This window comes from Bufo gargarizans, chromosome 2 (genome assembly GCF_014858855.1).
Source record: "Bufo gargarizans isolate SCDJY-AF-19 chromosome 2, ASM1485885v1, whole genome shotgun sequence".
NCBI classification, from domain to species: domain Eukaryota; kingdom Metazoa; phylum Chordata; class Amphibia; order Anura; family Bufonidae; genus Bufo; species Bufo gargarizans.
Genome location: NC_058081.1, coordinates 327,863,520 through 327,877,724, shown reverse-complemented (window position 1 = coordinate 327,877,724; position 14,205 = coordinate 327,863,520). Strand labels below are relative to the sequence as shown.

General features: G+C 41.6%; 1 protein-coding gene across 1 annotated transcript in view; it reads left to right on the top strand.

The window, feature by feature from the left end:
- The window catches only part of METTL25 (methyltransferase like 25), a 310,650-nt gene that overhangs the window by 72,698 nt on the left and 223,747 nt on the right, over positions 1-14,205 (top strand). The window contains exon 3 of the mRNA XM_044277228.1: positions 13,103-13,267. Coding sequence (XP_044133163.1) covers positions 13,103-13,267 — 165 coding nt within the window. The remainder of the gene's footprint in view (positions 1-13,102; positions 13,268-14,205) is intronic.

Below are 14,205 nucleotides of genomic sequence, written 5' to 3'. Positions count from 1 at the left end.
ATACGTGCCATTCCTTTATTACTCCTGCTACAAGATATGAATTCATTACTAGCAGTTTGCAATGAAGGTCTAGATGGGCGTTACTAGGTTTCTTTTTTTTTTTTGGGGGGGGGGGGGGGTCCCCTGCACAATTGTACACTAGCAGCACGGATTGGATTGTGTCAGACAGTGCAATGACACCCCACCTAATTGGTAATACTCATCTGGACCTTCATTGCAAACTGATAGTAATTTATTAATAATTTCTAGCAGGAATAATAAAGGAATGGCACAATCTACAGTCATAAGAATAGATATTCCAGAATTGCTATTACATGGAGAATGCAGGTAGTGATTAGAACAGACCCTTCATGAGAAGTTACAGATCTGTTTTATTTTACTTGCTTATATAGCGCCAACATATTTGGCAGCACTGTACAGACATTATCACCACTCATTGTCCCCAGTGAGGCTCACAATCTAAGGTCCCTATCAGTATGTCTTTAGAGTGTGGGAGGAAACCGGAGGAAACCCACACAAACACTGGGAGAACATACAAGCTCCATGCAGATGTTGTCCTTGGCCAGATTCAAACCTAGGTGCCTTGGTCCTCTTTACGACTATGGGGCTGAGCTGCACCTAGGTCTAGGGAAAGCTGCAAGAAGATCGCAGAACCACAGGGAGCACCACTGCCTTCTCGAACAGCTGATTGGTGGTGGTCCCGGGTGTGGTACCCCACCAATCAGATACTGATGAACACACCGATCTGCAAGTATCAGAGTACAAGGGAAGGAGGCAGGAGAAATGTGTCAGTCTTCTATGTCTTTTCTATGCTGCTTGTCTGCCTTCAGTTGTATACATGCAACTTTCATGGAATTTCATGCAGCTTTCAGAGGAAGAATAAAGAAAGTCTTAAGTGAAAGAACAGCACCCCAAAACCTGCTCAAATGATATATGTCTGGAACAAAAGTATATAATGCTACAATCTGAAACTACAAGAATAGTCTATGCATATGACAAAAAGGACGCATTACTGATACCCACCAAGCAGAGCTGGGTGTAATCTGGATGTATGCTCTTATATAAAGTACATGGGTTTTATGGGTCTTATGCCGTGTGTCGGGGATCATGGCACGAGTCACTATATATTAAAGTCTGGTGACACAGGTTAAATAATATGGTTAGGGGAGAAAAGCTGGTGTTAGTTCTCCTTCACACAGCCGTGTGGACATCTGTGAAAAGAAGGAAGAATTCATGTTTGGTCTGTGTTTTTTTATTTTTATTTGACCTCTATGTATTATTCGTATTCAACGAACATGCACATGGTCTTGATAAAGGCTGGAATCAATTACTGGTCAGTCTTGTGAAGACCCAGTAAGGCCTCATGCACACAAATGTATTTTCTTTCCGTGTCCGTTCCGTTATTTTTGCGGACCGTATATGGGACCATTCATTTCCATGGGTCTGCAAGCAAAATGTAAGTTACTCCGTGTACATTCCGTTTCCTTATGTCCGTATTTCCGTTCCGCAAAAAAATTGAATCTGTCCTATTATTGTCCACATTATGGACAAGCATAGTGCTGTTCTATCAGGGGCCAGCTAATCTGTTCCGCAAAATATGGAATGCACCCGGACGTCATCCGTATTTTTTGGAGGATCCGTTTTTTGCGGACCGCAAAATACATACGGACGTGTGTATGAGGCCTAAAGTAGAGCTTCAAGGGCATCGGTCACCACATACCACCATGTCAAGTGACTGACAGCTGTCCATTCTCACTTATAAGCAGAGTCCAATGATGTCTGCGGCATCTTCATATGTTCCGTCAATATGTGCCATTGCAATTCGTTGCACCCAGAGCCTCCCATTCCTGTCTTTTGTGCTGGGACCCCCCCCCACTGTGATGGACAGACCAGGCAGTCCCTGTAGTCTGGTGAGATCCCATTCTGTACAAGCGCAGTAACAGAATAAAGACTGCCGGGCAGATGGGCAATCTCTAGCCCTTTACTGCGCATATACAGAACATGATCCCACAAGACTTCAGGGACTGCCCATCAGAGAGGTAGGGGACTCTGCATAGCAGACAGGGAGGGGAACATCTGGGTGCAAAGTGGTGTAATGGCACCACCTTCATTGCACCTTTGGGGTAATTTGCATATTATGAAAAGTGTTTATTCGGAGGATTGATAGAACGTGGAGATGCCAGAGACCTCATGGGACTCTGCCTACAGCTGCCGACCCTTTTGTATAGTGGTATATGGTGCCATATGCCCTTTCAGTTTACAGACTGCCAGTACACAGACTTTGCCCGTTTTGGTAACTCTCCATATATCCTTTCTTTTTCCTCTCGTTCCACCTCAATGGGTGTAATTATATGCACAATGTATGAATTCTGGTATTACCAGCTTGTAGATACTTGATATCTGGCTTTTATTACTTGTCGCTAATTGATGGCAATGTGTCTATATATTGTCACAAAGGATTACGTCTATCTTCCTAAGCTGATCTCAAAATGAAAAAAAAGTTTTATAAATGAGCATAAGCCCTTCACAGTGAAACTTTTCTGTAACACGTATACTTAGAAGGTGCTAAAATGCCTTGTATCTAGTGTTTTGGTCCCCAAGGCAGTGAAATGATGAAGCCTGCATTAATACAATAACTTGATAGTTGTATAACAATGTGTTATGTATATCCTAATGGCTATCCTGACTAGAAGTCTATTCACAAAGCATTGCCGTTGTTTAAGAGAAAGCTTACACCATAGGTTTTTCTCCCATATGTTGGCAGTTTAACAGCATCTTGAGCAGAATCCTCCTTGTAAATTCATTGGGTTGTAATGGAGCCAGGACAGGCAATAAATTTTAAACTTTTGAGTTTCTTCCGAGCCAGGTATTAAAATGTGCCTTGGAACCAGAAAAGGTATATGTTTGGCCAAACATAAATTTAGAAATCACACTTTCTATAAGATGCAATGCACAGAAAATCCCAATGATCTATCTATGTGGTTTGAGACCTTTTCACAGCCAGCTCATTAAATTTCAGGCTTCTCACTCAATGGTAAACCAAAAAGTCAGGATGTTTCCCTACAGCATTACATGAACCTAATCCAAATAATACTTTGCTGGAAGCAGTAATGCATATAGCATGAAGCCTTTTAGCTTATTCCCTAAGTATTTTCTTGGGTAGGCGAAATCAGTACCATACCGTACCAAAACATATAGTGGTGGACCATATTCTATGTTCCAAGGGATTTGTATTTGACCTCAACATTGCTGAGCAGAGCCAAATACCAGATGTATTTTACCACCATACATTAAGAATGTTGGGGCGCCATTGTGGTAGTTTATTATACCATTTACTGACTTTAGACTGGATAACAAGTTGGGTAAAGGGCATTTCCCCACAAATTACATGTCTTATTGTATGGGTCTCTGAATATCCACCTGTTTATATTATCTTGGTATTTTACACAGGTGAGGCTCTGCTCCAATGATGTCTAGTGCTAAGTACTGTAATCATGAAAATGGAAAAAATATGCAGGCAGCATGTTATGGAGCAAGAGGAACAGAACAAATATATAATTTTCTGAGAAAAGATTCAGTAAAACCTGTAATTTATTCATTTAAAATCCTGCTAGTTTTGGGCTTTGAAGACCAAGAGGAGGTCCTGTCAGTGACTGAACTGTCTCTGTATACATAGTCATAGAGGGAAGGCTGTCAGTCACTCATAGGACCTCCTCCTAGACTTCAAAGCCTAGAATGAGCAGGGAATTAAAAGAATGAAATACAGGTTATACTGAATATTTTTCCACAAAACTATATATAATCTGCTCAGCTCCTCCTGCTCCATTAGCTATAGACTCATGTTTAAAACAAAAAAAAAATAGGAAAAATAGGAACAAAATACAACGAAGCCTGTTTGGGCCTTGATGACACATCAAGGGGGACATTTATTAAAAGGAAATACGCCTATATTAGGCGTATTTCTGGAGCAGATTGTGGCACAAAGATCCTTTGCGCAGCAATCTACGACTTGTACCTCGCTCACGTCGGGTCTAAAAAAGTGGATGTGGCATGGAAGGGGATGAACCATAGAAAATGGTCTAAATGTAAGACATCTAGGAAGTGGTCTTACATTTATAAGCAGCAGTGCCACTGTCTTCTCAAACAAACAGATACTGATGACCTATCTTCCCGATGGCACATAGACTATAAACATCCCGGGGGTTGTGATTTATCTCTGGATGTTTTAGAACGCCCATTCAGAGATTGCAGCTGCAGCAAATCGTGCAGCTGCTGAGCGGGAGGCCCGCTGTCGGTGACAGCAGGGCACCCCATAGAGAAGGCAGGGACCGTTCCTGGGTGTCTCTGCCTTCTATATCCCTGAACAGGGGCTGTTTGTTCGGCAGAGGAAGCAATATGCTGCTTCAGCTGGGAGAGTGCAGGGGCTGCTGGGTGTTCGTGAGATCGCGATCAGCCCTGCAAGTGAGACTGGTGAGGCTGTCAGCCCCAGTAACAGGAGAAATCAATAGTGAAAAAAAAATGGTAAATGTCCCCCAGAGGTCTTATATGACCTTATGGGGCACCCAAAGTGTAAAATAAAACAAACAAAAAAGTGTTTTATAAAAATAAATGGGATCATTTATCAAACTAGTGTAAAGAAAAACTGGCTTAGTTGCCCCTAGCAACCAATCAGATTCCACCTTTAATTTTTTACAGCTCATTTGGTTAATGAAAGGTGGAATCTGATTGGTTGCTATGGGCAACTAAGCCATTTCTACTTTATCTACCCCATAAGGTGAACAGTGTAAAAATAAATATATATATATATATATATATATATATATATATATATATATAATATAGCAAAACATCAATTTTTTTTTAGCCACTTCAGTCCCCAAAAACTAAATATCCATCAAATTTCCAAAATGGTACCAATAAAATGTCGCCTCATACAAGACCATAGCCAGAAAAATGCAAAAAAAATATGGCTCTAAGAAAATGACAACACAAAAAAAAAGATTTTTTTTTAAAAATTGCACTTATTGTGTAAAACTTAAAAAAAAGACAAAAAAAAACATATTTTGTAGCGACGCGTCAGTAACGACTGGCTTTATAAAAATATCACATGATCTACCTATGCTATCAGGTGAACGCCATAAAAAAAAAGTTAAAATAACGCCAAAACAGCAATTTTTGTTACCTCACTTCCCTAAAAATATAGGAGGTCATATACAATCATATATACGAATATTTCTGGTGCAGATTGCGACGCAAAGGTTATTTGCGCCGCAGTCTGCGAGTTTTCCCTGCTGACACCAGGTGTAAAAAAGTGGGTGGGGAAGGAAACAGCCGCTAGGCCCGTCTAATTCATAATTTTCTACGCCTGTTTTAGGTGCAGAAAATAGTCTAATTGTAAGCCAGAAAGGAAGCTGGCTTACAATTAGACCAGCGCTGGATGGGGTACATGCCCTACCCCATCAGGTGAACTCCATAAAAAAAAGTAAATAAAAATGCCAAAACAGCTTTTTTTTGTACCTCACCAATTAAAAAACATAATATCAAGTCATCAAAAAGTCCCGCAAATGGTACTAATAAAAAGTACAATCTGTCCTGCAAAAGGCAAGCCTTCAGACCTCTGCATTGACAGAAAATGTTATGGATGTTGGTAAAGGGAGTTTATTATGCAAAAGTAGTAAAACATAAAAAGAAAACTATATAAATTTGGTATCGTCATAATTAGATATGAGCAAATTTCATATTTTGAAATTCGTTCACACTTCGTTTCTTGGTAAAAGTTTAATTGCATATGGATTCTGTTACCCCTTCATAAGGGAAACGGGACGGATCCGTTTTGCAGCCCATAGAATTCTATTATGACGGAATGAATAACGGAATACCTTTGCATTTCGTCATAGATTTGCGTTATGGTCCGTGGTAACGGAATCTATAATGCAATTTGTCTTTTACCAACAAATGAAGTGTGAACGAATTTCATAAGCGGAAATTCGCTCATCTCTAGCCATAATCTTATCAACCTGCAGAATTAACCTATCATATCATATATGCCAAATGGTGAACCTCATAAAAATAAAAAAAAAAACACTGACAGAATTTCAATTTTTGCCTACCTCCCCTGCCAAAAATGAGAAAAAAAGATCAGAAAGCCAAATGTATCCCAAAATAGTGCTAATAAAAACTATAGCTTGTCCTGCAAAAAATAAGCCCTCACATCTAAGTCAGCCAAAAAATAATGTAGAAAATCCATATGCCGCTCCTTCCCTTCTGAGCCCTGGTGTACACCCAAACAGCAGTTGACGACCACAAATGCGGTGAATTGGTCTATTAAAAAAAATGATTTTGGAAATTTTCTTGAAATTCGAAACCTTCTAACATCCTAAAAAAAAAAAATAACATTACCAGAATTATTATAGATAGGGCAGACACACCTCCGTTTGGTATGGAAGAGATAGAATCTGTATAAAATGAATAAACATTTATTTGGTCATGCACATATCAAATACATAAATATTAAAAGAACTAAAATAGAAAATATTTTATAAAAACATGGTTAAAGAAATCTCCCCCACCCACAAAACTAGATGTATATATGGATGATCTGTGAGATATGCAAAAAATGAACAAACTGCTGCCGATTAGAAATTACAATGAATCTCTGTTTCAACCTAAAAAGAAACAGCCTATGGAAAAAAGGTATAAAAATAGATATCCACAGAAAACTTGATGTCTTTCTCCCTCATAGAGTGGGGTTTAATTGAGTGCTCCAAAGGAGTAATACTGTTTATCAAGATAAGGACCGGTGTGTTTAAATGCAGATTCATAGAACACGGTTGTCAAGGATGTTGCATAGAAACCAGTTGTCAGTGATGCTGCATAGACAAAGCTGATTGATGAAGATTTAACAATGCTCAAATCAGCATATATCGTGGTCTGTGTGGTATACACATAGATGATATGGATCTACGTATTAGCAGACTTAGTATAGCTTGCAAGCTAGTTTATGTCTATTAGGAATAAAGTGCCTCACTGAGGCTCTTACAGCCGACCATAAGTTTGCTATGGAGGAGCTTCTTCCTCGCTGTACGCCGCATGGGTAGTCACGTGTGCGAATCACATGCAACGGTCATGTGATCACAAGAGCCGGTGACTTGATGCAGGTCCTGGAAGGCTGTACTCTGTGCACGGAGAATATATGATATTGCTTGTACCTGCTACGACTCACTAGGTTTCAATAGACCCGGATCAAAAAGGACAGTTTGATGGTCTTTGACACAGGATTGGTGGGGGTGCCGGGTGTCGGACCCCTGCGGATCTGATATATATATCCTGAGGATAGGTCATCAATAACTATAACTTGGACAACCCCTTTAACATATTTTAGTGATGTTATTTTTAATTTTCCATGTCACTATCTATATTATAAAAAATAAAAAAAATACTGATAGGTGATACTTCTTGGCCTATACAGATCACTTTACTGCAGTTACCTGCTTATCTATACACAGAGGTGATATCATTACAGAAAGGGTTAGAGTGACAGATAAGACAGGATCCACCATTCACAATGGGTAATAGTCAGAGCTTATCTCTTCTCTCCTTGTACAATGATCTCAGTACAGGCCACCGAGTATGCCTCCCATAGAAGTCTCTGCCTGGCAGCCCCGTTACCGGATCTCTTGAAAATGCATGAAATGCTCCGATGCTCATCTTAGTGGGGCTGCCTGGGTGAAAATATGAGTACAGTATGTCCGGGTTCAGCTCTGAACCTAGACAACACCTTTAAGAGCAGCTCAGGCAAGATGGCCACCTCCATAATCATGTTCAAGAAATAGAATAAAATTATCTTCAATCAGAAAATAAAAACAGATTAGATAAAACGGATATGTGTTACTATCTGGTTTTAAATAGCAGAAAACCTTTTTGGTGACACATTTCCTTTAAAGAAGGCTCTGTCTCCCGGTTCAAGCCTACCCAACCAGGCAGATAGCCTGGTAGGGCTTATGACACAGACAAAAAGCATACCTTTTGTTTTTCATGTAGTAGGTCTGGTATGGCCGAAAAATATGCAAATGAGGAATTCGAGCACTCTGAGGCGGGCTTATGCCTTCCGAGCACTGCTTCTACGACTCCCCCATTCCTTGCAAATGCCGGCCTTCTGCACGTAATCACACCCCCATGTCCTTTGATCGACAGCTCTAGACCGGCCTTTCTAGCGCTGATATCCCGCACCTGCGCACTCACTTCCATGATTGCGCGAACACACTGGACATAAACACAAGCCGGGAAGGAAGGAAAAGATCCAGTGCACACGTGCCGTCACACATTGGCGTGATAAAATTACAGTTCTGGGCTCCTGTGAACAAGGCAGACATAGCAGAGCTGCAGAGGGTCCAGAGGAGGGCAACTGAAGTAATAACTGGAATGGGGCAACTACAGTACCCTGAAAGATTATCAACATTAGGGTTATTCACTTTAGAAAAAAGACGACTGAGGGTAGATCTAATTACTATGTATAAATATATCAGGGGTCAGTACAGAGATCTATCCCATCATCTATTTATCCCCAGGACTGTGACGAGGGGACATCCTCTGCGTCTGGAGGAAAGAAGGTTTGTACACAAACATAGAAGAGGATTCTTTACTGTAAGAGCAGTGAGACTATAGAACTCTCTGCCTGAGGAGGTGGTGATGGTGAGTGCAATAAAGGAATTCAAGAGGGGCCTGGATGTATTTCTGGAGCGTAATAATATTACAGGCTATAGCTACTAGAGGGTGGTCGTTGATCCAGGGAGTTATTTTTTATTCCCCTAAAGTGGGGAAAATTGGCTTCTACCTCACCAGTTTTTTTTTTTTGCCTTCCTCTGGATCAACTTGCAGGATGACAGGCCGAACTGGATGGACAAATGTCTTTTTTCGGCCTTATGTACTATGTTACTGTGATATCAGCGCTAGACCAGCAGGTCTAGCACTGTCAATCAAAAGACATGGGGGCGTGATTAGGTGCAGAAAGCCGGCATTAGCATGGAACGGGGGCGTCGCAGAAGCAGTGCTCAGAAGGCATAATCCTGCCTCCGAGTGCTTAAATTCCTCATTTGCATATTTTTTTAAGTTGCTTTTTTGGACATACTGGACCTACTACATGAGAAATAAAGGTATGGGTTTTGTCTGTCATCAGCCCTACCAGGCTGTCTGCCTGTTAGGATTGGCTTGAACCGGGTGACAGAGCCTCTTTAAAGAAATCATCTTGGCATTATCTTTGCTAAAAACTGTTTCTGAGCTAAACTACATTTTATAGCTTCTCTTACAGTAAAGTAAAACCAGTCATGTTGTAATATAAACCTTATTTCCACGCATGGTGCGCAATTTCTCATTTCTGTGAATGCAACCAGGAATGTAATACAGTATATGGATATATTTACATTGTCATTGCTTCATCTAGGCACATAAATACAACTAGAACCGGGACAGCCACATGCAGGGAAGTGTGGAAACAGCTGGAGAGTCTGCTCCATATACTGTCTGCTAATAATATACTATATTACTACATATAGTATATGTCATTTCCCTGCATACAACCCTAACAACCAGTGTGGAAACCGCTGTTATTAACAAAACTGTCCGAGTTTTCTCCCAAAAACATATATTTATATACGAGATATATACAGGTATGTATGTGTGTGTGTGTGTGTATATATATATATATATATATATATACTGTATAACCTGTGTGTGTGTGTATTTTTTATTTTTTTATAAAAGTACAAAGTTTGCTGCTTCACAGTGTTTTTTCTATCTTTTTGGCCTCATGCACACGACTGTTGTTGTGTCCGTTGTTCCGTTTTCCGTGATTTTCTGCGGACCCATTGACTTTCAATGGGTCCGTGGAAAACTCGGCTAATGCACCGTTTGTCATCCGCGTCCGTGATCCGTGTTTCCAGGCCGTGAAAAAAATAGGACCTGTCCTATTTTTTTCACGGACAACGGTTCGCGGACCCATTCAAGTCAATGGGTCCGTGAAAAAACACAGAGGCACACATTCGCGTCCGTGTCAGTTTTTTTCCTATCATTTGCATGGCAAACTTGACTTAGATTTTTTTTTTACTTTCCTTCATGTCTGGAGATCCTCCAAAAATAAAGGAAGACACACGTAAACAAAAACGGACACGGATCACGGAACAACGGAACCTCTTTTTGTGGACCGCAAAAAAAATGCTGTCGTGTGCATGAGGCCTTTGTCAGATGTTTCCTTGTTATACTGACGTACAGTTATAAGCTTTTCATATTTTTTTTATTTTTTTAATTTACATTTACTGACAAATACATCAAGATTAAGACTTCTTCGTGGCATGCTGGATATCCGCTTCTGGGCCAAATCCTGCCTGATGGCAACCCATTCTTGCCTAATCGGTGCTTGGAGTTCATCACTATTTCTGTGTGTTTGTTTGTCCACCCGCTTTTTGAGGATCAACCACAAGGTTGAGATGGGGAGTTTCCTGGCCATGGACCCAAAATCTCAATGTTTTTTTTTTACCTAGCCCCTTAGGGTACTTTCACACTAGCGTTTTTATTTTCCGGAATAGAGTTCCGTCCTATGGGCTCTATACCGGAAAAGAACTGATCAGTTTTATCCCCATGCATTCTGAATGGAGAGTAATCCGTTCAGGATGCATAAGGATGTCTTCAGTTCAGTTTTTTTGACTGTTCAGGATGGAGATAATACCGCAGCATGCTACGGTTTTATCTCTAGCCAAAAAGACTGAAACACTTGCCTGAATGCCGGATTTTTTTTTCCATAGGAACGTATTGGTGCCGGATCCGACATTCAAAATCCATGCGCAGACCGAAAAAAATGTGAAAAAAATAAATGTCGGATCCGTTTTTCCGGATGACACCGGAAAGACGGATCTGGCATTTCAATGCATTTGTAAGACTGATCAGGATCCTAATCCATCTGACAAATGCCATCAGTTGGCATACGTTTTGACGGATCCGGCAAGCAGTTCCGGGGACGCAACTGCCTGCCGGAATCCTCTGCCGCAAGTGTGAAAGTACCCTTAGTTATCACTTTTGTCTTGCGACATGTTGCTCCATCATGCTGGAAAACACATTGATCATCACCAGATTGTTCCATTATTTATTCATGGCAGTGTTCTTAGGCAAAATGTTTGTGATTAGAAGCAACTCCATACATGAATAGTCTCAGTATGCTTTACTGTTGGCATGGGACAGGACTCATGGTAGCACTCACCTTTTCTCCTCCAATCATTTTTCCAGATTCCTAGTCTGAAGGGGGCTTCATTAGATTGGAGAAAATAACTTTACTCCAATCCTCTGCAGTCCAATCCCTGTGCTTCCTACAGAATGTCAGTCTGTCCTTGATGTTTTTCTTGGAGAGAAGTGGTTTCTTTGCTCCCCTTCTTGACATCAGGCCATCCTCCAAGGCCCTTCCCCTCAATGTGTGTGTAGAAGCACTCACACCTGTATGCAAGCTCTTCACTGGGGCGACCCCATCCCATAGCTGAATCATGTATCAGAGATGAACCTGGCACTTACTGGAGTTTTTTGGGCGCTCTGAAGCCTTCTTCACAGCAATTCAAGCTCTCTTCTTGAAGTTCTTGATGGTACGATAAATGGTTGATTTAGGTGAAATCTTACAAGCAGCAGTGTCCTTTTCTTTGAAGCTCTTTTGTTTCAAACCAGTGATGACTGCACATGTTTCCTTAGAGGTAACCATGGTTAACAGAAAAAGACAATGATTTTAAGCACCACCACCAGTCTGCTCTTCGAATGCAATCGGCATCACAGAGTTTTATGAGCTGCCTTGTCCGCTTTCACATTTCTGTGAGCTGACGAGAAGATCACTGAAATGTTGTTAGTAGGTCATTTGTCGCAAGGCTGAAATGCAGAGAAAATGGAGGTTTTGTGATTAAGTGAGGAATGACTTTACAAAAATTGCAATTCATCTGATTACTCTTCATAACAATCTAGAGGTTATGCAAATCGCAACCAAACCAAACCAAAATCTATGTATCTTTGGTATGCTGCAAAGCCCAGTACAGGCTTCTCCCAGAAAGATGGCCGGCACTACTCAAGTCTTCCTGGCTGTAGTTGAGTGACACCCGGATGATCAAGAAGACATGGTATATGTATGTATTAATAAAATATATTTATAAAACAATGATTTTTGTGTATTTTTTTCATTTATTATTCCCACACAGGGACATAGTAACTAACATTTCAACAACTTTGCATTAATCAATAGTACAGTGTGTACATGAAGAATAACATTATTTCTAAATAGTATATCACCTATATATATTTTTTTACCAGTGTTCCCCTGCGAATGCTGAATAGCTCTCCTAGAGCTGGTGGTTGGAGAATAGTCCCATCCACTGCATACAAAAAGTTCTCTTAGGGTACAGCTATATGGTCAAGTTTCTGCATGCAGTTTTGGAAGCGAAAACCAGCAGTGATCGTGGAGGGCATACTGAGAGGTACTAACCTGTATGGTTATGAATAAAGCATAAGTTTATATCTCAGCCCATGTAGCTCTGGCAATCTGTGTGTGCTCCTGCTCACTCCTCCCCCTTCCTGTCTCCATAGAGTTGCATTGATATGTGTAATATGTATGATCCTCCTGTGGTTTGTGGGACGGTATTAAGGCATTTTCCAAAGTGAAAAGCAATTGGCAACATGCTAGCATATTGTGGCTATGCATGCATCAGCCTGGGGACCTTTAAGTCCAGGTCTGTCTGCATGGTGAGTCCATCCCTGGCAAATAGGAGACTGGCGATCACTGCTACAAGGTGCATTCCTTGCTTGTTAAATGCTGTAATAGCTGTGATTGCAGCACAGAGGGGGCTAACTGCTGAAATCAGACTTTGTCATGTTGTGTTTGCCCTATGTGGTTAAGTAATATTTTTTGTTGGCCCCTCATTTTTTTCCATTTACGTGTGGTCGTTGATAGACCCGTTGAGAATAAAAGTTCCATTTTATGTGATGATCTCCATTCGTACAGTAATCTGGTTCTATATTTGAGCATGGTTGGTTACGATATGATATGCATAGATTGGTCAATAATGTTTATTTCTGTTTTGTACAGAGGCTCCAGACATATCCAGTATATTTTCTCCAGCTACTAAGCAACTGGTGAACTTGGAATCATTTGTAGAAGCCGCTCAGTACAACTCCCTAATGAGTTTGGGCTTGTGCACTCCCGTTGATGAACTATTCGAAACCTTTGCAGCCCAAAGGGCCAGAAAGCCTGGTGAGTTTTCATTTTATGCATTTTTTCATAAAGTTAACCTCATATTAAATCCCTGCCCTTAAAGAGGACCTTTCACCTGTAAAAACAATGTGAACTAAGTATGCTGACATGTAGAGCGGCGCCCGGGGATCTCACTGCACTTACTATTATTATCCCCGGGCGCCGCTCCGTTCTCCCGCTATGCCCTCCGGTATCTTCGCTCTGTAAGTTATAGTAGGCGGTGTCTGCCCTTGTCCTGTGGGCGTCTCCTCCTCCCAGGCTGTGAGCTGTGCGCTGTGATTGGCCAGCGCTACAGCCTGGGAGTTTTTTTTTCTCCCAGGCTGTGAGCTGTGCGCTGCGATTGGCCAGCGCTGCAGCCTAGGAGAAGGAGATGCCCACAGGACAAGGGCAGACACCGCCTACTATAACTTACAGAGCGAAGATACCGGGGTATAGCGGGAGAACGGAGCGGCGCCCGGCGATAATAGTAAGTGCAGTGAGATCCCCGGGCGCCGCTCTACATGTCAGCATACTTAGTTCACATTGTTTTTACAGGTGAAAGGTCCTCTTTAACCTGCTCAGGACCGCCGTACGCAGGATTGCGTCCTGGCGGCGGCACCTGCTCTTCTGGGTGGACGCATATACGCGTCCTCCCGCGATAGCTGAGATTTCCTGTGAACGCGCGCACACAGGTGCACGCGTTCACAGGAACAGAAGGTAAGCGAGTGGCTCTCCAGCCTGCCAGCGAACGATCGCCGCTGGCAGGCTGGAGAGCCACTCGCTTACCTTCTGTTCCTGTGAACGCGTGCACCTGTGTGCGCGCGTTCACAGGAAATCTCAGCTATCGCGGGAGGACGCGTATATGCGATTTTTTTTTTAACCCCTAACAGGTATATTAGACGCTGTTTTGATAACAGCGTCTAATATACCTGCTACCTGGTCCTCTGGTGGTCCCTTTT